Genomic DNA, 27,658 nt, shown 5'->3' on the forward strand with positions numbered 1-27,658 from the left:
TCCAGCAAATCTATTTCAAGATTGTAGGGGGTCAATATTGTCCAAACAACTGAAACTAATCCCCCTATGGTTTGAAGAGAGATGGGAAACTGAACAGTGTATTAACATTAACCAAATAATGCCAATACCAATGGAATACAGTTATTTGACTCTGTGGGTTAAATCAGAGCAAGAATGGTCAAATTAAGGTTAAATAATATAATAATTTACTCATATTGCAAATGAATGGAATCAATGAAGGTTACCTCCTACCTACTCTACCATGATTATTGTAAACCAGAGATAGAAAGCAAGAGGTGAGGAAGAAGGAGTAGGACAAGACAGAGCTGAGGAGAAGGTCTCAGGAGATCAAGAATCCACAGAACAATGCTTCACAGTTCCTTTTATACCCAAGAATAACTACAATCACACCACAATCTTGACCCTTACTTATCAACATGACTGCAATGCTACAGTAAGTTAAACACAAAAAAAAAGAAATTCAGCAAAGTCAACAATTAATATTCATACAGGCTATTGTTCCTACTATTAACATCACCTGTGACCATGCATCCTCCTGCTTAATGACCAACACAATTTCATGTAGACCTTAATGCTGTGCGTGCTGTATCGTGTTTTTTCCCGACGAGTAGGCCTAATTTAGGTCAGAGGGCCAAGGTTTGAGAGTCACGGTTCGCTAAAACATTGAACATGCTATTTTATTAAGTCCACCACTTTTTCTAATATTAACGGACAGTGGGGTTAAATGTTCAATGTATGGACTGGCTATTGCCTTCAACTGCATTGAGCAATTGTCTCCCAATTGTCTCCCCTTTTTTTCCGGAATATGTGCTCGACCATAAACACTAAATAAAACACTAAAGCAGTTTGGTGAAGTAGGACAAAGTTTTTTTGTCACGGGGTGCCATGGTGGATCCTAGTATCGGAGCTCCATTGATGTTGGCTTTTAATAGTTCTCATGCCAGCGCTTAACTCTTGAGTTGACGTACTCCGAATTGAGTGAAAAATTAATATCAGCTTTTTTGGAAGCAAATTTTCAGAGTTTCCCATTTTTGAGTAACTCAACTCAGAGTTCAGGGTTAATCTCAGTGTTTGTTTAAACCCGCTACCTGGAATACCCCCTTGGTGGCTATTGCAGGCAAGTATCAACACAACAAACTATTTGAGTGGTGAAAGGAAACATATTGGTTATTCCCACTTTAATTAGGATTTCTACCATGATTTCTTATAGTAGCTTTGGCATAATTGCTGTCATGTATCTTTCCAGTGTGCAGAAATGAACAAGTTCTACACTCTCATTGCCGGGGATACTATGGGGTGTCATGCAGACATTAACGGAAATCTCACCTCAAGAGGCCTGATTGAAGTGATGTCACCAGCAGACTGTGATGTCATCATGGCTTACTGTCCAGTTGTCTCTCGACTAGGGACTGATCCTAAGGCAGCTATGGAAAACATTCCAGGTAATTGTTCTGATATAACATATCTGAAGTGGATTAAACATATCTGAGGCCCATTGACATGTTACTAAAGCAACAACACAGGTAATTACTGTTTTATTGCTTTTCAAGACTGTTAGTCACATGTTGAGTGCTGTAGTTGGACCGTGTCTGACATGGGTCTGATCCACATAAGACACCTGCCTTGTACCCTGGACTGAACAGGTTGGCCGTTTCAAGTTTTTTTTTTGTCTCTCTGCATCACTCTCTCCCAGCTGGTAAACCAGTCATCCTGGTGGTGCTGCATCACACCTTTGACCTAGACTACACTGTACCAGACAGCAGAAGACATGTGACCAGAAGTGAAGTCATCCTCACTGTAAACTGTCTGTTCCATGACTCCAAAGGAGGACTCCTGAAGTGTTCTCACAATGACAACGCTGTTTGTGAGATTCTGAACTTCATCACTAAGGTTTGATTTACATTTTTACTTCAAGTTTGAAGGCAGTTCTATAACCTAAAGTGACTTGAGTTAATTTGAAAGGCAATGCTTGGTTTTCTGTCTTTATAGTCCCAGTCTCTAGCTCCAGGCTCAAACACAGACCAGCCTCTAGCTCCAGGCCCTAACCCTTCCACCGCTACCTCATCCCCGGATCCATCTTCAGCTCCAGTCCCAGCTTCAACCAATAACCAACACCCACCTGCCTTAGTTAAGGTTTGATATCAATTTTACACCATTTTGAAGTAATTTCCGCTGTGTCATTTCCTGAATAATGCTGCAAGAGTGGTGAGAGAAAATATTTAGCTTTCTGTCTTAATAGCTCAAACATTTCGCTCTCACAGATTTATAATGTGTTTAGCTGTGTGTGTACTGTGTATATTATTATTAATATTATTATTATTAATTTTTTCTGGACACAACAAAAAACGGTCCATAGTACAATATAAAACATTGCAAAAGACATACAAATACTAGATAAAACACATACAACAAGAAATGACTACAACAGCCAGTTCCACAATACACAAACAGAATGTTCAGATATAAGCATATAGCCTAAAACGCCAATGGTTCCACATGTATAGGAACAAATAGAAACAATATGACACTACACAAGAGGATGATACACACTGCAACACTATTACTGAATCATCATCCACAAGTTTAAAACACAGCTAACACTAACAATGAACAGTTGACTGCAACCAAAACAAGAAAACAAGTTGACTCGAATGAAGCGCACAAACACAGAATCCATTGTAATCAATTGTTACAAACGTTTACAAGTCAGGTCCATGAACTCAATCAAAATTTTTTTAAATCCTGGTCTCTAGTATGCACAGAGAATTCACACTTGTTAAAATCAAATGTGTTTTTATCAACCACCAGGTGTGTACTCTGTCCTTACATGCAAAATGTATTACAATAAATACGTAGAATAGTGTAATTTTTAAATGGTCCATTGGCAGAGGAGATCACTGGCACAATGATAGTATTGACTACCAGTATATCTGTAAACACTGTCTGAGGTAGGAACCCAGGTGCAGACAAAGAACAGTGATGTCAAACTAGGGATTCATAGGAAAGTATTGATTTACAGAGCAGTCAAGTGAAGCACGGTTCAAGAGTAAACCCAGTAAATTCAAAGGTACAAGTCTAACTTAAAAAGCAGTAATCCAGGCAATGTAAAAAACAAAAGCATAAAATGCTGGAACTCACGTTCCAGTATGAGTCTCAGAGTACAGCTTCATCTGGTGTCTATTGCCGGCAAATGTGGACACGACAAACCATTTAAGTGGTTATTATATATAAACATGTTGGTTATTCCCACTTTAATTAGGATTTCTACCATGATTTCTTATAGTAGCTTTGGCATAATTGCTGTCATGTATCTTTCCAGTGTGCAGAAATGAACAAGTTCTACACTCTCATTGCCGGGGATACTATGGGGTGTCATGCAGACATTAACGGAAATCTCACCTCAAGAGGCCTGATTGAAGTGATGTCACCAGCAGACTGTGATGTCATCATGGCTTACTGTCCAGTTGTCTCTCGACTAGGGACTGATCCTAAGGCAGCTATGGAAAACATTCCAGGTAATTGTTCTGATATAACATATCTGAAGTGGATTAAACATATCTGAGGCCCATTGACATGTTACTAAAGCAACAACACAGGTAATTACTGTTTTATTGCTTTTCAAGACTGTTAGTCACATGTTGAGTGCTGTAGTTGGACCGTGTCTGACATGGGTCTGATCCACATAAGACACCTGCCTTGTACCCTGGACTGAACAGGTTGGCCGTTTCAAGTTTTTTTTTTGTCTCTCTGCATCACTCTCTCCCAGCTGGTAAACCAGTCATCCTGGTGGTGCTGCATCACACCTTTGACCTAGACTACACTGTACCAGACAGCAGAAGACATGTGACCAGAAGTGAAGTCATCCTCACTGTAAACTGTCTGTTCCATGACTCCAAAGGAGGACTCCTGAAGTGTTCTCACAATGACAACGCTGTTTGTGAGATTCTGAACTTCATCACTAAGGTTTGATTTACATTTTTACTTCAAGTTTGAAGGCAGTTCTATAACCTAAAGTGACTTGAGTTAATTTGAAAGGCAATGCTTGGTTTTCTGTCTTTATAGTCCCAGTCTCTAGCTCCAGGCTCAAACACAGACCAGCCTCTAGCTCCAGGCCCTAACCCTTCCACCGCTACCTCATCCCCGGATCCATCTTCAGCTCCAGTCCCAGCTTCAACCAATAACCAACACCCACCTGCCTTAGTTAAGGTTTGATATCAATTTTACACCATTTTGAAGTAATTTCCGCTGTGTCATTTCCTGAATAATGCTGCAAGAGTGGTGAGAGAAAATATTTAGCTTTCTGTCTTAATAGCTCAAACATTTCGCTCTCACAGATTTATAATGTGTTTAGCTGTGTGTGTACTGTGTATATTATTATTAATATTATTATTATTAATTTTTTCTGGACACAACAAAAAACGGTCCATAGTACAATATAAAACATTGCAAAAGACATACAAATACTAGATAAAACACATACAACAAGAAATGACTACAACAGCCAGTTCCACAATACACAAACAGAATGTTCAGATATAAGCATATAGCCTAAAACGCCAATGGTTCCACATGTATAGGAACAAATAGAAACAATATGACACTACACAAGAGGATGATACACACTGCAACACTATTACTGAATCATCATCCACAAGTTTAAAACACAGCTAACACTAACAATGAACAGTTGACTGCAACCAAAACAAGAAAACAAGTTGACTCGAATGAAGCGCACAAACACAGAATCCATTGTAATCAATTGTTACAAACGTTTACAAGTCAGGTCCATGAACTCAATCAAAAAAATTTTAAATCCTGGTCTCTAGTATGCACAGAGAATTCACACTTGTTAAAATCAAATGTGTTTTTATCAACCACCAGGTGTGTACTCTGTCCTTACATGCAAAATGTATTACAATAAATACGTAGAATAGTGTAATTTTTAAATGGTCCATTGGCAGAGGAGATCACTGGCACAATGATAGTATTGACTACCAGTATATCTGTAAACACTGTCTGAGGTAGGAACCCAGGTGCAGACAAAGAACAGTGATGTCAAACTAGGGATTCATAGGAAAGTATTGATTTACAGAGCAGTCAAGTGAAGCACGGTTCAAGAGTAAACCCAGTAAATTCAAAGGTACAAGTCTAACTTAAAAAGCAGTAATCCAGGCAATGTAAAAAACAAAAGCATAAAATGCTGGAACTCACGTTCCAGTATGAGTCTCAGAGTACAGCTTCATCTGGTGTCTATTGCCGGCAAATGTGGACACGACAAACCATTTAAGTGGTTATTATATATAAACATGTTGGTTATTCCCACTTTAATTAGGATTTCTACCATGATTTCTTATAGTAGCTTTGGCATAATTGCTGTCATGTATCTTTCCAGTGTGCAGAAATGAACAAGTTCTACACTCTCATTGCCGGGGATACTATGGGGTGTCATGCAGACATTAACGGAAATCTCACCTCAAGAGGCCTGATTGAAGTGATGTCACCAGCAGACTGTGATGTCATCATGGCTTACTGTCCAGTTGTCTCTCGACTAGGGACTGATCCTAAGGCAGCTATGGAAAACATTCCAGGTAATTGTTCTGATATAACATATCTGAAGTGGATTAAACATATCTGAGGCCCATTGACATGTTACTAAAGCAACAACACAGGTAATTACTGTTTTATTGCTTTTCAAGACTGTTAGTCACATGTTGAGTGCTGTAGTTGGACCGTGTCTGACATGGGTCTGATCCACATAAGACACCTGCCTTGTACCCTGGACTGAACAGGTTGGCCGTTTCAAGTTTTTTTTTTGTCTCTCTGCATCACTCTCTCCCAGCTGGTAAACCAGTCATCCTGGTGGTGCTGCATCACACCTTTGACCTAGACTACACTGTACCAGACAGCAGAAGACATGTGACCAGAAGTGAAGTCATCCTCACTGTAAACTGTCTGTTCCATGACTCCAAAGGAGGACTCCTGAAGTGTTCTCACAATGACAACGCTGTTTGTGAGATTCTGAACTTCATCACTAAGGTTTGATTTACATTTTTACTTCAAGTTTGAAGGCAGTTCTATAACCTAAAGTGACTTGAGTTAATTTGAAAGGCAATGCTTGGTTTTCTGTCTTTATAGTCCCAGTCTCTAGCTCCAGGCTCAAACACAGACCAGCCTCTAGCTCCAGGCCCTAACCCTTCCACCGCTACCTCATCCCCGGATCCATCTTCAGCTCCAGTCCCAGCTTCAACCAATAACCAACACCCACCTGCCTTAGTTAAGGTTTGATATCAATTTTACACCATTTTGAAGTAATTTCCGCTGTGTCATTTCCTGAATAATGCTGCAAGAGTGGTGAGAGAAAATATTTAGCTTTCTGTCTTAATAGCTCAAACATTTCGCTCTCACAGATTTATAATGTGTTTAGCTGTGTGTGTACTGTGTATATTATTATTAATATTATTATTAATAATTTTTTCTGGACACAACAAAAAACGGTCCATAGTACAATATAAAACATTGCAAAAGACATACAAATACTAGATAAAACACATACAACAAGAAATGACTACAACAGCCAGTTCCACAATACACAAACAGAATGTTCAGATATAAGCATATAGCCTAAAACGCCAATGGTTCCACATGTATAGGAACAAATAGAAACAATATGACACTACACAAGAGGATGATACACACTGCAACACTATTACTGAATCATCATCCACAAGTTTAAAACACAGCTAACACTAACAATGAACAGTTGACTGCAACCAAAACAAGAAAACAAGTTGACTCGAATGAAGCGCACAAACACAGAATCCATTGTAATCAATTGTTACAAACGTTTACAAGTCAGGTCCATGAACTCAATCAAATTTTTTTTAAATCCTGGTCTCTAGTATGCACAGAGAATTCACACTTGTTAAAATCAAATGTGTTTTTATCAACCACCAGGTGTGTACTCTGTCCTTACATGCAAAATGTATTACAATAAATACGTAGAATAGTGTAATTTTTAAATGGTCCATTGGCAGAGGAGATCACTGGCACAATGATAGTATTGACTACCAGTATATCTGTAAACACTGTCTGAGGTAGGAACCCAGGTGCAGACAAAGAACAGTGATGTCAAACTAGGGATTCATAGGAAAGTATTGATTTACAGAGCAGTCAAGTGAAGCACGGTTCAAGAGTAAACCCAGTAAATTCAAAGGTACAAGTCTAACTTAAAAAGCAGTAATCCAGGCAATGTAAAAAACAAAAGCATAAAATGCTGGAACTCACGTTCCAGTATGAGTCTCAGAGCACAGCTTCATCTGGTGTCTATTGCCGGCAAATGTGGACACGACAAACCATTTAAGTGGTTATTATATATAAACATGTTGGTTATTCCCACTTTAATTAGGATTTCTACCATGATTTCTTATAGTAGCTTTGGCATAATTGCTGTCATGTATCTTTCCAGTGTGCAGAAATGAACAAGTTCTACACTCTCATTGCCGGGGATACTATGGGGTGTCATGCAGACATTAACGGAAATCTCACCTCAAGAGGCCTGATTGAAGTGATGTCACCAGCAGACTGTGATGTCATCATGGCTTACTGTCCAGTTGTCTCTCGACTAGGGACTGATCCTAAGGCAGCTATGGAAAACATTCCAGGTAATTGTTCTGATATAACATATCTGAAGTGGATTAAACATATCTGAGGCCCATTGACATGTTACTAAAGCAACAACACAGGTAATTACTGTTTTATTGCTTTTCAAGACTGTTAGTCACATGTTGAGTGCTGTAGTTGGACCGTGTCTGACATGGGTCTGATCCACATAAGACACCTGCCTTGTACCCTGGACTGAACAGGTTGGCCGTTTCAAGTTTTTTTTTTGTCTCTCTGCATCACTCTCTCCCAGCTGGTAAACCAGTCATCCTGGTGGTGCTGCATCACACCTTTGACCTAGACTACACTGTACCAGACAGCAGAAGACATGTGACCAGAAGTGAAGTCATCCTCACTGTAAACTGTCTGTTCCATGACTCCAAAGGAGGACTCCTGAAGTGTTCTCACAATGACAACGCTGTTTGTGAGATTCTGAACTTCATCACTAAGGTTTGATTTACATTTTTACTTCAAGTTTGAAGGCAGTTCTATAACCTAAAGTGACTTGAGTTAATTTGAAAGGCAATGCTTGGTTTTCTGTCTTTATAGTCCCAGTCTCTAGCTCCAGGCTCAAACACAGACCAGCCTCTAGCTCCAGGCCCTAACCCTTCCACCGCTACCTCATCCCCGGATCCATCTTCAGCTCCAGTCCCAGCTTCAACCAATAACCAACACCCACCTGCCTTAGTTAAGGTTTGATATCAATTTTACACCATTTTGAAGTAATTTCCGCTGTGTCATTTCCTGAATAATGCTGCAAGAGTGGTGAGAGAAAATATTTAGCTTTCTGTCTTAATAGCTCAAACATTTTGCTCTCACAGATTTATAATGTGTTTAGCTGTGTGTGTACTGTATATATTATTATTAATATTATTATTATTAATTTTTTCTGGACACAACAAAAAACGGTCCATAGTACAATATAAAACATTGCAAAAGACATACAAATACTAGATAAAACACATACAACAAGAAATGACTACAACAGCCAGTTCCACAATACACAAACAGAATGTTCAGATATAAGCATATAGCCTAAAACGCCAATGGTTCCACATGTATAGGAACAAATAGAAACAATATGACACTACACAAGAGGATGATACACACTGCAACACTATTACTGAATCATCATCCACAAGTTTAAAACACAGCTAACACTAACAATGAACAGTTGACTGCAACCAAAACAAGAAAACAAGTTGACTCGAATGAACCGCACAAACACAGAATCCATTGTAATCAATTGTTACAAACGTTTACAAGTCAGGTCCATGAACTCAATCAAAAAAATTTTAAATCCTGGTCTCTAGTATGCACAGAGAATTCACACTTGTTAAAATCAAATGTGTTTTTATCAACCACCAGGTGTGTACTCTGTCCTTACATGCAAAATGTATTACAATAAATACGTAGAATAGTGTAATTTTTAAATGGTCCATTGGCAGAGGAGATCACTGGCACAATGATAGTATTGACTACCAGTATATCTGTAAACACTGTCTGAGGTAGGAACCCAGGTGCAGACAAAGAACAGTGATGTCAAACTAGGGATTCATAGGAAAGTATTGATTTACAGAGCAGTCAAGTGAAGCACGGTTCAAGAGTAAACCCAGTAAATTCAAAGGTACAAGTCTAACTTAAAAAGCAGTAATCCAGGCAATGTAAAAAACAAAAGCATAAAATGCTGGAACTCACGTTCCAGTATGAGTCTCAGAGTACAGCTTCTTCTGGTGTCTATTGCCGGCAAATGTGGACACGACAAACCATTTAAGTGGTTATTATATATAAACATGTTGGTTATTCCCACTTTAATTAGGATTTCTACCATGATTTCTTATAGTAGCTTTGGCATAATTGCTGTCATGTATCTTTCCAGTGTGCAGAAATGAACAAGTTCTACACTCTCATTGCCGGGGATACTATGGGGTGTCATGCAGACATTAACGGAAATCTCACCTCAAGAGGCCTGATTGAAGTGATGTCACCAGCAGACTGTGATGTCATCATGGCTTACTGTCCAGTTGTCTCTCGACTAGGGACTGATCCTAAGGCAGCTATGGAAAACATTCCAGGTAATTGTTCTGATATAACATATCAGAAGTGGATTAAACATATCTGAGGCCCATTGACATGTTACTAAAGCAACAACACAGGTAATTACTGTTTTATTGCTTTTCAAGACTGTTAGTCACATGTTGAGTGCTGTAGTTGGACCGTGTCTGACATGGGTCTGATCCACATAAGACACCTGCCTTGTACCCTGGACTGAACAGGTTGGCCGTTTCAAGTTTTTTTTTGTCTCTCTGCATCACTCTCTCCCAGCTGGTAAACCAGTCATCCTGGTGGTGCTGCATCACACCTTTGACCTAGACTACACTGTACCAGACAGCAGAAGACATGTGACCAGAAGTGAAGTCATCCTCACTGTAAACTGTCTGTTCCATGACTCCAAAGGAGGACTCCTGAAGTGTTCTCACAATGACAACGCTGTTTGTGAGATTCTGAACTTCATCACTAAGGTTTGATTTACATTTTTACTTCAAGTTTGAAGGCAGTTCTATAACCTAAAGTGACTTGAGTTAATTTGAAAGGCAATGCTTGGTTTTCTGTCTTTATAGTCCCAGTCTCTAGCTCCAGGCTCAAACACAGACCAGCCTCTAGCTCCAGGCCCTAACCCTTCCACCGCTACCTCATCCCCGGATCCATCTTCAGCTCCAGTCCCAGCTTCAACCAATAACCAACACCCACCTGCCTTAGTTAAGGTTTGATATCAATTTTACACCATTTTGAAGTAATTTCCGCTGTGTCATTTCCTGAATAATGCTGCAAGAGTGGTGAGAGAAAATATTTAGCTTTCTGTCTTAATAGCTCAAACATTTTGCTCTCACAGATTTATAATGTGTTTAGCTGTGTGTGTACTGTATATATTATTATTAATATTATTATTATTAATTTTTTCTGGACACAACAAAAAACGGTCCATAGTACAATATAAAACATTGCAAAAGACATACAAATACTAGATAAAACACATACAACAAGAAATGACTACAACAGCCAGTTCCACAATACACAAACAGAATGTTCAGATATAAGCATATAGCCTAAAACGCCAATGGTTCCACATGTATAGGAACAAATAGAAACAATATGACACTACACAAGAGGATGATACACACTGCAACACTATTACTGAATCATCATCCACAAGTTTAAAACACAGCTAACACTAACAATGAACAGTTGACTGCAACCAAAACAAGAAAACAAGTTGACTCGAATGAACCGCACAAACACAGAATCCATTGTAATCAATTGTTACAAACGTTTACAAGTCAGGTCCATGAACTCAATCAAATTTTTTTTAAATCCTGGTCTCTAGTATGCACAGAGAATTCACACTTGTTAAAATCAAATGTGTTTTTATCAACCACCAGGTGTGTACTCTGTCCTTACATGCAAAATGTATTACAATAAATACGTAGAATAGTGTAATTTTTAAATGGTCCATTGGCAGAGGAGATCACTGGCACAATGATAGTATTGACTACCAGTATATCTGTAAACACTGTCTGAGGTAGGAACCCAGGTGCAGACAAAGAACAGTGATGTCAAACTAGGGATTCATAGGAAAGTATTGATTTACAGAGCAGTCAAGTGAAGCACGGTTCAAGAGTAAACCCAGTAAATTCAAAGGTACAAGTCTAACTTAAAAAGCAGTAATCCAGGCAATGTAAAAAACAAAAGCATAAAATGCTGGAACTCACGTTCCAGTATGAGTCTCAGAGTACAGCTTCATCTGGTGTCTATTGCCGGCAAATGTGGACACGACAAACCATTTAAGTGGTTATTATATATAAACATGTTGGTTATTCCCACTTTAATTAGGATTTCTACCATGATTTCTTATAGTAGCTTTGGCATAATTGCTGTCATGTATCTTTCCAGTGTGCAGAAATGAACAAGTTCTACACTCTCATTGCCGGGGATACTATGGGGTGTCATGCAGACATTAACGGAAATCTCACCTCAAGAGGCCTGATTGAAGTGATGTCACCAGCAGACTGTGATGTCATCATGGCTTACTGTCCAGTTGTCTCTCGACTAGGGACTGATCCTAAGGCAGCTATGGAAAACATTCCAGGTAATTGTTCTGATATAACATATCAGAAGTGGATTAAACATATCTGAGGCCCATTGACATGTTACTAAAGCAACAACACAGGTAATTACTGTTTTATTGCTTTTCAAGACTGTTAGTCACATGTTGAGTGCTGTAGTTGGACCGTGTCTGACATGGGTCTGATCCACATAAGACACCTGCCTTGTACCCTGGACTGAACAGGTTGGCCGTTTCAAGTTTTTTTTTGTCTCTCTGCATCACTCTCTCCCAGCTGGTAAACCAGTCATCCTGGTGGTGCTGCATCACACCTTTGACCTAGACTACACTGTACCAGACAGCAGAAGACATGTGACCAGAAGTGAAGTCATCCTCACTGTAAACTGTCTGTTCCATGACTCCAAAGGAGGACTCCTGAAGTGTTCTCACAATGACAACGCTGTTTGTGAGATTCTGAACTTCATCACTAAGGTTTGATTTACATTTTTACTTCAAGTTTGAAGGCAGTTCTATAACCTAAAGTGACTTGAGTTAATTTGAAAGGCAATGCTTGGTTTTCTGTCTTTATAGTCCCAGTCTCTAGCTCCAGGCTCAAACACAGACCAGCCTCTAGCTCCAGGCCCTAACCCTTCCACCGCTACCTCATCCCCGGATCCATCTTCAGCTCCAGTCCCAGCTTCAACCAATAACCAACACCCACCTGCCTTAGTTAAGGTTTGATATCAATTTTACACCATTTTGAAGTAATTTCCGCTGTGTCATTTCCTGAATAATGCTGCAAGAGTGGTGAGAGAAAATATTTAGCTTTCTGTCTTAATAGCTCAAACATTTTGCTCTCACAGATTTATAATGTGTTTAGCTGTGTGTGTACTGTGTATATTATTATTAATATTATTATTATTTTATTTTTTCTGGACACAACAAAAAACGGTCCATAGTACAATATAAAACATTGCAAAAGACATACAAATACTAGATAAAACACATACAACAAGAAATGACTACAACAGCCAGTTCCACAATACACAAACAGAATGTTCAGATATAAGCATATAGCCTAAAACGCCAATGGTTCCACATGTATAGGAACAAATAGAAACAATATGACACTACACAAGAGGATGATACACACTGCAACACTATTACTGAATCATCATCCACAAGTTTAAAACACAGCTAACACTAACAATGAACAGTTGACTGCAACCAAAACAAGAAAACAAGTTGACTCGAATGAACCGCACAAACACAGAATCCATTGTAATCAATTGTTACAAACGTTTACAAGTCAGGTCCATGAACTCAATCAAATTTTTTTTAAATCCTGGTCTCTAGTATGCACAGAGAATTCACACTTGTTAAAATCAAATGTGTTTTTATCAACCACCAGGTGTGTACTCTGTCCTTACATGCAAAATGTATTACAATAAATACGTAGAATAGTGTAATTTTTAAATGGTCCATTGGCAGAGGAGATCACTGGCACAATGATAGTATTGACTACCAGTATATCTGTAAACACTGTCTGAGGTAGGAACCCAGGTGCAGACAAAGAACAGTGATGTCAAACTAGGGATTCATAGGAAAGTATTGATTTACAGAGCAGTCAAGTGAAGCACGGTTCAAGAGTAAACCCAGTAAATTCAAAGGTACAAGTCTAACTTAAAAAGCAGTAATCCAGGCAATGTAAAAAACAAAAGCATAAAATGCTGGAACTCACGTTCCAGTATGAGTCTCAGAGTACAGCTTCATCTGGTGTCTATTGCCGGCAAATGTGGACACGACAAACCATTTAAGTGGTTATTATATATAAACATGTTGGTTATTCCCACTTTAATTAGGATTTCTACCATGATTTCTTATAGTAGCTTTGGCATAATTGCTGTCATGTATCTTTCCAGTGTGCAGAAATGAACAAGTTCTACACTCTCATTGCCGGGGATACTATGGGGTGTCATGCAGACATTAACGGAAATCTCACCTCAAGAGGCCTGATTGAAGTGATGTCACCAGCAGACTGTGATGTCATCATGGCTTACTGTCCAGTTGTCTCTCGACTAGGGACTGATCCTAAGGCAGCTATGGAAAACATTCCAGGTAATTGTTCTGATATAACATATCAGAAGTGGATTAAACATATCTGAGGCCCATTGACATGTTACTAAAGCAACAACACAGGTAATTACTGTTTTATTGCTTTTCAAGACTGTTAGTCACATGTTGAGTGCTGTAGTTGGACCGTGTCTGACATGGGTCTGATCCACATAAGACACCTGCCTTGTACCCTGGACTGAACAGGTTGGCCGTTTCAAGTTTTTTTTTGTCTCTCTGCATCACTCTCTCCCAGCTGGTAAACCAGTCATCCTGGTGGTGCTGCATCACACCTTTGACCTAGACTACACTGTACCAGACAGCAGAAGACATGTGACCAGAAGTGAAGTCATCCTCACTGTAAACTGTCTGTTCCATGACTCCAAAGGAGGACTCCTGAAGTGTTCTCACAATGACAACGCTGTTTGTGAGATTCTGAACTTCATCACTAAGGTTTGATTTACATTTTTACTTCAAGTTTGAAGGCAGTTCTATAACCTAAAGTGACTTGAGTTAATTTGAAAGGCAATGCTTGGTTTTCTGTCTTTATAGTCCCAGTCTCTAGCTCCAGGCTCAAACACAGACCAGCCTCTAGCTCCAGGCCCTAACCCTTCCACCGCTACCTCATCCCCGGATCCATCTTCAGCTCCAGTCCCAGCTTCAACCAATAACCAACACCCACCTGCCTTTGTTAAGGTTTGATATCAATTTTACACCATTTTGAAGTAATTTCCGCTGTGTCATTTCCTGAATAATGCTGCAAGAGTGGTGAGAGAAAATATTTAGCTTTCTGTCTTAATAGCTCAAACATTTTGCTCTCACAGATTTATAATGTGTTTAGCTGTGTGTGTACTGTGTATATTATTATTAATATTATTATTATTTTTTTTTTTCTTCTGGACACAACAAAAAACGGTCCATAGTACAATATAAAACATTGCAAAAGACATACAAATACTAGATAAAACACATACAACAAGAAATGACTACAACAGCCAGTTCCACAATACACAAACAGAATGTTCAGATATAAGCATATAGCCTAAAACGCCAATGGTTCCACATGTATAGGAACAAATAGAAACAATATGACACTACACAAGAGGATGATACACACTGCAACACTATTACTGAATCATCATCCACAAGTTTAAAACACAGCTAACACTAACAATGAACAGTTGACTGCAACCAAAACAAGAAAACAAGTTGACTCGAATGAACCGCACAAACACAGAATCCATTGTAATCAATTGTTACAAACGTTTACAAGTCAGGTCCATGAACTCAATCAAATTTTTTTTAAATCCTGGTCTCTAGTATGCACAGAGAATTCACACTTGTTAAAATCAAATGTGTTTTTATCAACCACCAGGTGTGTACTCTGTCCTTACATGCAAAATGTATTACAATAAATACGTAGAATAGTGTAATTTTTAAATGGTCCATTGGCAGAGGAGATCACTGGCACAATGATAGTATTGACTACCAGTATATCTGTAAACACTGTCTGAGGTAGGAACCCAGGTGCAGACAAAGAACAGTGATGTCAAACTAGGGATTCATAGGAAAGTATTGATTTACAGAGCAGTCAAGTGAAGCACGGTTCAAGAGTAAACCCAGTAAATTCAAAGGTACAAGTCTAACTTAAAAAGCAGTAATCCAGGCAATGTAAAAAACAAAAGCATAAAATGCTGGAACTCACGTTCCAGTATGAGTCTCAGAGTACAGCTTCATCTGGTGTCTATTGCCGGCAAATGTGGACACGACAAACCATTTAAGTGGTTATTATATATAAACATGTTGGTTATTCCCACTTTAATTAGGATTTCTACCATGATTTCTTATAGTAGCTTTGGCATAATTGCTGTCATGTATCTTTCCAGTGTGCAGAAATGAACAAGTTCTACACTCTCATTGCCGGGGATACTATGGGGTGTCATGCAGACATTAACGGAAATCTCACCTCAAGAGGCCTGATTGAAGTGATGTCACCAGCAGACTGTGATGTCATCATGGCTTACTGTCCAGTTGTCTCTCGACTAGGGACTGATCCTAAGGCAGCTATGGAAAACATTCCAGGTAATTGTTCTGATATAACATATCAGAAGTGGATTAAACATATCTGAGGCCCATTGACATGTTACTAAAGCAACAACACAGGTAATTACTGTTTTATTGCTTTTCAAGACTGTTAGTCACATGTTGAGTGCTGTAGTTGGACCGTGTCTGACATGGGTCTGATCCACATAAGACACCTGCCTTGTACCCTGGACTGAACAGGTTGGCCGTTTCAAGTTTTTTTTTGTCTCTCTGCATCACTCTCTCCCAGCTGGTAAACCAGTCATCCTGGTGGTGCTGCATCACACCTTTGACCTAGACTACACTGTACCAGACAGCAGAAGACATGTGACCAGAAGTGAAGTCATCCTCACTGTAAACTGTCTGTTCCATGACTCCAAAGGAGGACTCCTGAAGTGTTCTCACAATGACAACGCTGTTTGTGAGATTCTGAACTTCATCACTAAGGTTTGATTTACATTTTTACTTCAAGTTTGAAGGCAGTTCTATAACCTAAAGTGACTTGAGTTAATTTGAAAGGCAATGCTTGGTTTTCTGTCTTTATAGTCCCAGTCTCTAGCTCCAGGCTCAAACACAGACCAGCCTCTAGCTCCAGGCCCTAACCCTTCCACCGCTACCTCATCCCCGGATCCATCTTCAGCTCCAGTCCCAGCTTCAACCAATAACCAACACCCACCTGCCTTTGTTAAGGTTTGATATCAATTTTACACCATTTTGAAGTAATTTCCGCTGTGTCATTTCCTGAATAATGCTGCAAAAGTGGTGAGAGAAAATATTTAGCTTTCTGTCTTAATAGCTCAAACATTTTGCTCTCACAGATTTATAATGTGTTTAGCTGTGTGTGTACTGTGTATATTATTATTAATATTATTATTATTATTAATTTTTTCTGGACACAACAAAAAACGGTCCATAGTACAATATAAAACATTGCAAAAGACATACAAATACTAGATAAAACACATACAACAAGAAATGACTACAACAGCCAGTTCCACAATACACAAACAGAATGTTCAGATATAAGCATATAGCCTAAAACGCCAATGGTTCCACATGTATAGGAACAAATAGAAACAATATGACACTACACAAGAGGATGATACACACTGCAACACTATTACTGAATCATCATCCACAAGTTTAAAACACAGCTAACACTAACAATGAACAGTTGACTGCAACCAAAACAAGAAAACAAGTTGACTCGAATGAACCGCACAAACACAGAATCCATTGTAATCAATTGTTACAAACGTTTACAAGTCAGGTCCATGAACTCAATCAAATTTTTTTTAAATCCTGGTCTCTAGTATGCACAGAGAATTCACACTTGTTAAAATCAAATGTGTTTTTATCAACCACCAGGTGTGTACTCTGTCCTTACATGCAAAATGTATTACAATAAATACGTAGAATAGTGTAATTTTTAAATGGTCCATTGGCAGAGGAGATCACTGGCACAATGATAGTATTGACTACCAGTATATCTGTAAACACTGTCTGAGGTAGGAACCCAGGTGCAGACAAAGAACAGTGATGTCAAACTAGGGATTCATAGGAAAGTATTGATTTACAGAGCAGTCAAGTGAAGCACGGTTCAAGAGTAAACCCAGTAAATTCAAAGGTACAAGTCTAACTTAAAAAGCAGTAATCCAGGCAATGTAAAAAACAAAAGCATAAAATGCTGGAACTCACGTTCCAGTATGAGTCTCAGAGTACAGCTTCATCTGGTGTCTATTGCCGGCAAATGTGGACACGACAAACCATTTAAGTGGTTATTATATATAAACATGTTGGTTATTCCCACTTTAATTAGGATTTCTACCATGATTTCTTATAGTAGCTTTGGCATAATTGCTGTCATGTATCTTTCCAGTGTGCAGAAATGAACAAGTTCTACACTCTCATTGCCGGGGATACTATGGGGTGTCATGCAGACATTAACGGAAATCTCACCTCAAGAGGCCTGATTGAAGTGATGTCACCAGCAGACTGTGATGTCATCATGGCTTACTGTCCAGTTGTCTCTCGACTAGGGACTGATCCTAAGGCAGCTATGGAAAACATTCCAGGTAATTGTTCTGATATAACATATCAGAAGTGGATTAAACATATCTGAGGCCCATTGACATGTTACTAAAGCAACAACACAGGTAATTACTGTTTTATTGCTTTTCAAGACTGTTAGTCACATGTTGAGTGCTGTAGTTGGACCGTGTCTGACATGGGTCTGATCCACATAAGACACCTGCCTTGTACCCTGGACTGAACAGGTTGGCCGTTTCAAGTTTTTTTTTGTCTCTCTGCATCACTCTCTCCCAGCTGGTAAACCAGTCATCCTGGTGGTGCTGCATCACACCTTTGACCTAGACTACACTGTACCAGACAGCAGAAGACATGTGACCAGAAGTGAAGTCATCCTCACTGTAAACTGTCTGTTCCATGACTCCAAAGGAGGACTCCTGAAGTGTTCTCACAATGACAACGCTGTTTGTGAGATTCTGAACTTCATCACTAAGGTTTGATTTACATTTTTACTTCAAGTTTGAAGGCAGTTCTATAACCTAAAGTGACTTGAGTTAATTTGAAAGGCAATGCTTGGTTTTCTGTCTTTATAGTCCCAGTCTCTAGCTCCAGGCTCAAACACAGACCAGCCTCTAGCTCCAGGCCCTAACCCTTCCACCGCTACCTCATCCCCGGATCCATCTTCAGCTCCAGTCCCAGCTTCAACCAATAACCAACACCCACCTGCCTTTGTTAAGGTTTGATATCAATTTTACACCATTTTGAAGTAATTTCCGCTGTGTCATTTCCTGAATAATGCTGCAAAAGTGGTGAGAGAAAATATTTAGCTTTCTGTCTTAATAGCTCAAACATTTTGCTCTCACAGATTTATAATGTGTTTAGCTGTGTGTGTACTGTGTATATTATTATTAATATTATTATTATTATTAATTTTTTCTGGACACAACAAAAAACGGTCCATAGTACAATATAAAACATTGCAAAAGACATACAAATACTAGATAAAACACATACAACAAGAAATGACTACAACAGCCAGTTCCACAATACACAAACAGAATGTTCAGATATAAGCATATAGCCTAAAACGCCAATGGTTCCACATGTATAGGAACAAATAGAAACAATATGACACTACACAAGAGGATGATACACACTGCAACACTATTACTGAATCATCATCCACAAGTTTAAAACACAGCTAACACTAACAATGAACAGTTGACTGCAACCAAAACAAGAAAACAAGTTGACTCGAATGAACCGCACAAACACAGAATCCATTGTAATCAATTGTTACAAACGTTTACAAGTCAGGTCCATGAACTCAATCAAATTTTTTTTAAATCCTGGTCTCTAGTATGCACAGAGAATTCACACTTGTTAAAATCAAATGTGTTTTTATCAACCACCAGGTGTGTACTCTGTCCTTACATGCAAAATGTATTACAATAAATACGTAGAATAGTGTAATTTTTAAATGGTCCATTGGCAGAGGAGATCACTGGCACAATGATAGTATTGACTACCAGTATATCTGTAAACACTGTCTGAGGTAGGAACCCAGGTGCAGACAAAGAACAGTGATGTCAAACTAGGGATTCATAGGAAAGTATTGATTTACAGAGCAGTCAAGTGAAGCACGGTTCAAGAGTAAACCCAGTAAATTCAAAGGTACAAGTCTAACTTAAAAAGCAGTAATCCAGGCAATGTAAAAAACAAAAGCATAAAATGCTGGAACTCACGTTCCAGTATGAGTCTCAGAGTACAGCTTCATCTGGTGTCTATTGCCGGCAAATGTGGACACGACAAACCATTTAAGTGGTTATTATATATAAACATGTTGGTTATTCCCACTTTAATTAGGATTTCTACCATGATTTCTTATAGTAGCTTTGGCATAATTGCTGTCATGTATCTTTCCAGTGTGCAGAAATGAACAAGTTCTACACTCTCATTGCCGGGGATACTATGGGGTGTCATGCAGACATTAACGGAAATCTCACCTCAAGAGGCCTGATTGAAGTGATGTCACCAGCAGACTGTGATGTCATCATGGCTTACTGTCCAGTTGTCTCTCGACTAGGGACTGATCCTAAGGCAGCTATGGAAAACATTCCAGGTAATTGTTCTGATATAACATATCAGAAGTGGATTAAACATATCTGAGGCCCATTGACATGTTACTAAAGCAACAACACAGGTAATTACTGTTTTATTGCTTTTCAAGACTGTTAGTCACATGTTGAGTGCTGTAGTTGGACCGTGTCTGACATGGGTCTGATCCACATAAGACACCTGCCTTGTACCCTGGACTGAACAGGTTGGCCGTTTCAAGTTTTTTTTTGTCTCTCTGCATCACTCTCTCCCAGCTGGTAAACCAGTCATCCTGGTGGTGCTGCATCACACCTTTGACCTAGACTACACTGTACCAGACAGCAGAAGACATGTGACCAGAAGTGAAGTCATCCTCACTGTAAACTGTCTGTTCCATGACTCCAAAGGAGGACTCCTGAAGTGTTCTCACAATGACAACGCTGTTTGTGAGATTCTGAACTTCATCACTAAGGTTTGATTTACATTTTTACTTCAAGTTTGAAGGCAGTTCTATAACCTAAAGTGACTTGAGTTAATTTGAAAGGCAATGCTTGGTTTTCTGTCTTTATAGTCCCAGTCTCTAGCTCCAGGCTCAAACACAGACCAGCCTCTAGCTCCAGGCCCTAACCCTTCCACCGCTACCTCATCCCCGGATCCATCTTCAGCTCCAGTCCCAGCTTCAACCAATAACCAACACCCACCTGCCTTTGTTAAGGTTTGATATCAATTTTACACCATTTTGAAGTAATTTCCGCTGTGTCATTTCCTGAATAATGCTGCAAGAGTGGTGAGAGAAAATATTTAGCTTTCTGTCTTAATAGCTCAAACATTTTGCTCTCACAGATTTATAATGTGTTTAGCTGTGTGTGTACTGTGTATATTATTATTAATATTATTATTATTATTAATTTTTTCTGGACACAACAAAAAACGGTCCATAGTACAATATAAAACATTGCAAAAGACATACAAATACTAGATAAAACACATACAACAAGAAATGACTACAACAGCCAGTTCCACAATACACAAACAGAATGTTCAGATATAAGCATATAGCCTAAAACGCCAATGGTTCCACATGTATAGGAACAAATAGAAACAATATGACACTACACAAGAGGATGATACACACTGCAACACTATTACTGAATCATCATCCACAAGTTTAAAACACAGCTAACACTAACAATGAACAGTTGACTGCAACCAAAACAAGAAAACAAGTTGACTCGAATGAACCGCACAAACACAGAATCCATTGTAATCAATTGTTACAAACGTTTACAAGTCAGGTCCATGAACTCAATCAAATTTTTTTTAAATCCTGGTCTCTAGTATGCACAGAGAATTCACACTTGTTAAAATCAAATGTGTTTTTATCAACCACCAGGTGTGTACTCTGTCCTTACATGCAAAATGTATTACAATAAATACGTAAAATAGTGTAATTTTTAAATGGTCCATTGGCAGAGGAGATCACTGGCACAATGATAGTATTGACTACCAGTATATCTGTAAACACTGTCTGAGGTAGGAACCCAGGTGCAGACAAAGAACAGTGATGTCAAACTAGGGATTCATAGGAAAGTATTGATTTACAGAGCAGTCAAGTGAAGCACGGTTCAAGAGTAAACCCAGTAAATTCAAAGGTACAAGTCTAACTTAAAAAGCAGTAATCCAGGCAATGTAAAAAACAAAAGCATAAAATGCTGGAACTCACGTTCCAGTATGAGTCTCAGAGTACAGCTTCATCTGGTGTCTATTGCCGGCAAATGTGGACACGACAAACCATTTAAGTGGTTATTATATATAAACATGTTGGTTATTCCCACTTTAATTAGGATTTCTACCATGATTTCTTATAGTAGCTTTGGCATAATTGCTGTCATGTATCTTTCCAGTGTGCAGAAATGAACAAGTTCTACACTCTCATTGCCGGGGATACTATGGGGTGTCATGCAGACATTAACGGAAATCTCACCTCAAGAGGCCTGATTGAAGTGATGTCACCAGCAGACTGTGATGTCATCATGGCTTACTGTCCAGTTGTCTCTCGACTAGGGACTGATCCTAAGGCAGCTATGGAAAACATTCCAGGTAATTGTTCTGATATAACATATCAGAAGTGGATTAAACATATCTGAGGCCCATTGACATGTTACTAAAGCAACAACACAGGTAATTACTGTTTTATTGCTTTTCAAGACTGTTAGTCACATGTTGAGTGCTGTAGTTGGACCGTGTCTGACATGGGTCTGATCCACATAAGACACCTGCCTTGTACCCTGGACTGAACAGGTTGGCCGTTTCAAGTTTTTTTTTGTCTCTCTGCATCACTCTCTCCCAGCTGGTAAACCAGTCATCCTGGTGGTGCTGCATCACACCTTTGACCTAGACTACACTGTACCAGACAGCAGAAGACATGTGACCAGAAGTGAAGTCATCCTCACTGTAAACTGTCTGTTCCATGACTCCAAAGGAGGACTCCTGAAGTGTTCTCACAATGACAACGCTGTTTGTGAGATTCTGAACTTCATCACTAAGGTTTGATTTACATTTTTACTTCAAGTTTGAAGGCAGTTCTATAACCTAAAGTGACTTGAGTTAATTTGAAAGGCAATGCTTGGTTTTCTGTCTTTATAGTCCCAGTCTCTAGCTCCAGGCTCAAACACAGACCAGCCTCTAGCTCCAGGCCCTAACCCTTCCACCGCTACCTCATCCCCGGATCCATCTTCAGCTCCAGTCCCAGCTTCAACCAATAACCAACACCCACCTGCCTTAGTTAAGGTTTGATATCAATTTTACACCATTTTGAAGTAATTTCCGCTGTGTCATTTCCTGAATAATGCTGCAAGAGTGGTGAGAGAAAATATTTAGCTTTCTGTCTTAATAGCTCAAACATTTTGCTCTCACAGATTTATAATGTGTTTAGCTGTGTGTGTACTGTGTATATTATTATTAATATTATTTTTATTTTTTTTTTTCTGGACACAACAAAAAACGGTCCATAGTACAATATAAAACATTGCAAAAGACATACAAATACTAGATAAAACACATACAACAAGAAATGACTACAACAGCCAGTTCCACAATACACAAACAGAATGTTCAGATATAAGCATATAGCCTAAAACGCCAATGGTTCCACATGTATAGGAACAAATAGAAACAATATGACACTACACAAGAGGATGATACACACTGCAACACTATTACTGAATCATCATCCACAAGTTTAAAACACAGCTAACACTAACAATGAACAGTTGACTGCAACCAAAACAAGAAAACAAGTTGACTCGAATGAACCGCACAAACACAGAATCCATTGTAATCAATTGTTACAAACGTTTACAAGTCAGGTCCATGAACTCAATCAATTTTTTTTTAAATCCTGGTCTCTAGTATGCACAGAGAATTCACACTTGTTAAAATCAAATGTGTTTTTATCAACCACCAGGTGTGTACTCTGTCCTTACATGCAAAATGTATTACAATAAATACGTAGAATAGTGTAATTTTTAAATGGTCCATTGGCAGAGGAGATCACTGGCACAATGATAGTATTGACTACCAGTATATCTGTAAACACTGTCTGAGGTAGGAACCCAGGTGCAGACAAAGAACAGTGATGTCAAACTAGGGATTCATAGGAAAGTATTGATTTACAGAGCAGTCAAGTGAAGCACGGTTCAAGAGTAAACCCAGTAAATTCAAAGGTACAAGTCTAACTTAAAAAGCAGTAATCCAGGCAATGTAAAAAACAAAAGCATAAAATGCTGGAACTCACGTTCCAGTATGAGTCTCAGAGTACAGCTTCATCTGGTGTCTATTGCCGGCAAATGTGGACACGACAAACCATTTAAGTGGTTATTATATATAAACATGTTGGTTATTCCCACTTTAATTAGGATTTCTACCATGATTTCTTATAGTAGCTTTGGCATAATTGCTGTCATGTATCTTTCCAGTGTGCAGAAATGAACAAGTTCTACGCTCTCATTGCCGGGGATACTATGGGGTGTCATGCAGACATTAACGGAAATCTCACCTCAAGAGGCCTGATTGAAGTGATGTCACCAGCAGACTGTGATGTCATCATGGCTTACTGTCCAGTTGTCTCTCGACTAGGGACTGATCCTAAGGCAGCTATGGAAAACATTCCAGGTAATTGTTCTGATATAACATATCAGAAGTGGATTAAACATATCTGAGGCCCATTGACATGTTACTAAAGCAACAACACAGGTAATTACTGTTTTATTGCTTTTCAAGACTGTTAGTCACATGTTGAGTGCTGTAGTTGGACCGTGTCTGACATGGGTCTGATCCACATAAGACACCTGCCTTGTACCCTGGACTGAACAGGTTGGCCGTTTCAAGTTTTTTTTTGTCTCTCTGCATCACTCTCTCCCAGCTGGTAAACCAGTCATCCTGGTGGTGCTGCATCACACCTTTGACCTAGACTACACTGTACCAGACAGCAGAAGACATGTGACCAGAAGTGAAGTCATCCTCACTGTAAACTGTCTGTTCCATGACTCCAAAGGAGGACTCCTGAAGTGTTCTCACAATGACAACGCTGTTTGTGAGATTCTGAACTTCATCACTAAGGTTTGATTTACATTTTTACTTCAAGTTTGAAGGCAGTTCTATAACCTAAAGTGACTTGAGTTAATTTGAAAGGCAATGCTTGGTTTTCTGTCTTTATAGTCCCAGTCTCTAGCTCCAGGCTCAAACACAGACCAGCCTCTAGCTCCAGGCCCTAACCCTTCCACCGCTACCTCATCCCCGGATCCATCTTCAGCTCCAGTCCCAGCTTCAACCAATAACCAACACCCACCTGCCTTAGTTAAGGTTTGATATCAATTTTACACCATTTTGAAGTAATTTCCGCTGTGTCATTTCCTGAATAATGCTGCAAGAGTGGTGAGAGAAAATATTTAGCTTTCTGTCTTAATAGCTCAAACATTTTGCTCTCACAGATTTATAATGTGTTTAGCTGTGTGTGTACTGTGTATATTATTATTAATATTATTATTTTTTTTTTTTTCTGGACACAACAAAAAACGGTCCATAGTACAATATAAAACATTGCAAAAGACATACAAATACTAGATAAAACACATACAACAAGAAATGACTACAACAGCCAGTTCCACAATACACAAACAGAATGTTCAGATATAAGCATATAGCCTAAAACGCCAATGGTTCCACATGTATAGGAACAAATAGAAACAATATGACACTACACAAGAGGATGATACACACTGCAACACTATTACTGAATCATCATCCACAAGTTTAAAACACAGCTAACACTAACAATGAACAGTTGACTGCAACCAAAACAAGAAAACAAGTTGACTCGAATGAACCGCACAAACACAGAATCCATTGTAATCAATTGTTACAAACGTTTACAAGTCAGGTCCATGAACTCAATCAATTTTTTTTTAAATCCTGGTCTCTAGTATGCACAGAGAATTCACACTTGTTAAAATCAAATGTGTTTTTATCAACCACCAGGTGTGTACTCTGTCCTTACATGCAAAATGTATTACAATAAATACGTAGAATAGTGTAATTTTTAAATGGTCCATTGGCAGAGGAGATCACTGGCACAATGATAGTATTGACTACCAGTATATCTGTAAACACTGTCTGAGGTAGGAACCCAGGTGCAGACAAAGAACAGTGATGTCAAACTAGGGATTCATAGGAAAGTATTGATTTACAGAGCAGTCAAGTGAAGCACGGTTCAAGAGTAAACCCAGTAAATTCAAAGGTACAAGTCTAACTTAAAAAGCAGTAATCCAGGCAATGTAAAAAACAAAAGCATAAAATGCTGGAACTCACGTTCCAGTATGAGTCTCAGAGTACAGCTTCATCTGGTGTCTATTGCCGGCAAATGTGGACACGACAAACCATTTAAGTGGTTATTATATATAAACATGTTGGTTATTCCCACTTTAATTAGGATTTCTACCATGATTTCTTATAGTAGCTTTGGCATAATTGCTGTCATGTATCTTTCCAGTGTGCAGAAATGAACAAGTTCTACACTCTCATTGCCGGGGATACTATGGGGTGTCATGCAGACATTAACGGAAATCTCACCTCAAGAGGCCTGATTGAAGTGATGTCACCAGCAGACTGTGATGTCATCATGGCTTACTGTCCAGTTGTCTCTCGACTAGGGACTGATCCTAAGGCAGCTATGGAAAACATTCCAGGTAATTGTTCTGATATAACATATCAGAAGTGGATTAAACATATCTGAGGCCCATTGACATGTTACTAAAGCAACAACACAGGTAATTACTGTTTTATTGCTTTTCAAGACTGTTAGTCACATGTTGAGTGCTGTAGTTGGACCGTGTCTGACATGGGTCTGATCCACATAAGACACCTGCCTTGTACCCTGGACTGAACAGGTTGGCCGTTTCAAGTTTTTTTTTGTCTCTCTGCATCACTCTCTCCCAGCTGGTAAACCAGTCATCCTGGTGGTGCTGCATCACACCTTTGACCTAGACTACACTGTACCAGACAGCAGAAGACATGTGACCAGAAGTGAAGTCATCCTCACTGTAAACTGTCTGTTCCATGACTCCAAAGGAGGACTCCTGAAGTGTTCTCACAATGACAACGCTGTTTGTGAGATTCTGAACTTCATCACTAAGGTTTGATTTACATTTTTACTTCAAGTTTGAAGGCAGTTCTATAACCTAAAGTGACTTGAGTTAATTTGAAAGGCAATGCTTGGTTTTCTGTCTTTATAGTCCCAGTCTCTAGCTCCAGGCTCAAACACAGACCAGCCTCTAGCTCCAGGCCCTAACCCTTCCACCGCTACCTCATCCCCGGATCCATCTTCAGCTCCAGTCCCAGCTTCAACCAATAACCAACACTCACCTGCCTTAGTTAAGGTTTGATATCAATTTTACACCATTTTGAAGTAATTTCCGCTGTGTCATTTCCTGAATAATGCTGCAAGAGTGGTGAGAGAAAATATTTAGCTTTCTGTCTTAATAGCTCAAACATTTTGCTCTCACAGATTTATAATGTGTTTAGCTGTGTGTGTACTGTGTATATTATTATTAATATTATTATTATTTATTTTTTCTGGACACAACAAAAAACGGTCCATAGTACAATATAAAACATTGCAAAAGACATACAAATACTAGATAAAACACATACAATAAGAAATGACTACAACAGCCAGTTCCACAATACACAAACAGAATGTTCAGATATAAGCATATAGCCTAAAACGCCAATGGTTCCACATGTATAGGAACAAATAGAAACAATATGACACTACACAAGAGGATGATACACACTGCAACACTATTACTGAATCATCATCCACAAGTTTAAAACACAGCTAACACTAACAATGAACAGTTGACTGCAACCAAAACAAGAAAACAAGTTGACTCGAATGAACCGCACAAACACAGAATCCATTGTAATCAATTGTTACAAACGTTTACAAGTCAGGTCCATGAACTCAATCAAATTGTTTTTAAATCCTGGTCTCTAGTA

General features: G+C 38.9%; 1 protein-coding gene across 1 annotated transcript; it reads left to right on the top strand.

Moving 5' to 3' along the window:
- The first annotated feature begins 1,276 nt into the window (after positions 1–1,276).
- On the top strand, positions 1,277–27,042 carry LOC146287015 (uncharacterized). Its single transcript, XM_084700247.1, has 39 exons — positions 1,277–1,463; positions 1,715–1,911; positions 2,011–2,154; positions 3,341–3,536; positions 3,788–3,984; positions 4,084–4,227; positions 5,414–5,609; positions 5,861–6,057; positions 6,157–6,300; positions 7,487–7,682; positions 7,934–8,130; positions 8,230–8,373; positions 9,560–9,755; positions 10,006–10,202; positions 10,302–10,445; positions 11,632–11,827; positions 12,078–12,274; positions 12,374–12,517; positions 13,705–13,900; positions 14,151–14,347; positions 14,447–14,590; positions 15,781–15,976; positions 16,227–16,423; positions 16,523–16,666; positions 17,856–18,051; positions 18,302–18,498; positions 18,598–18,741; positions 19,931–20,126; positions 20,377–20,573; positions 20,673–20,816; positions 22,006–22,201; positions 22,452–22,648; positions 22,748–22,891; positions 24,079–24,274; positions 24,525–24,721; positions 24,821–24,964; positions 26,151–26,346; positions 26,597–26,793; positions 26,893–27,042. The coding sequence occupies exons 1-39, from the start codon at positions 1,277–1,279 to the stop codon at positions 27,040–27,042; spliced, it is 6,978 nt and encodes a 2,325-aa protein (XP_084556373.1).
- Positions 27,043–27,658: the final 616 nt, after the last annotated feature.

Source organism: Hypomesus nipponensis, chromosome 6 (genome assembly GCF_054491055.1).
Source record: "Hypomesus nipponensis isolate SF chromosome 6, ASM5449105v1, whole genome shotgun sequence".
Classification (NCBI taxonomy): domain Eukaryota; kingdom Metazoa; phylum Chordata; class Actinopteri; order Osmeriformes; family Osmeridae; genus Hypomesus; species Hypomesus nipponensis.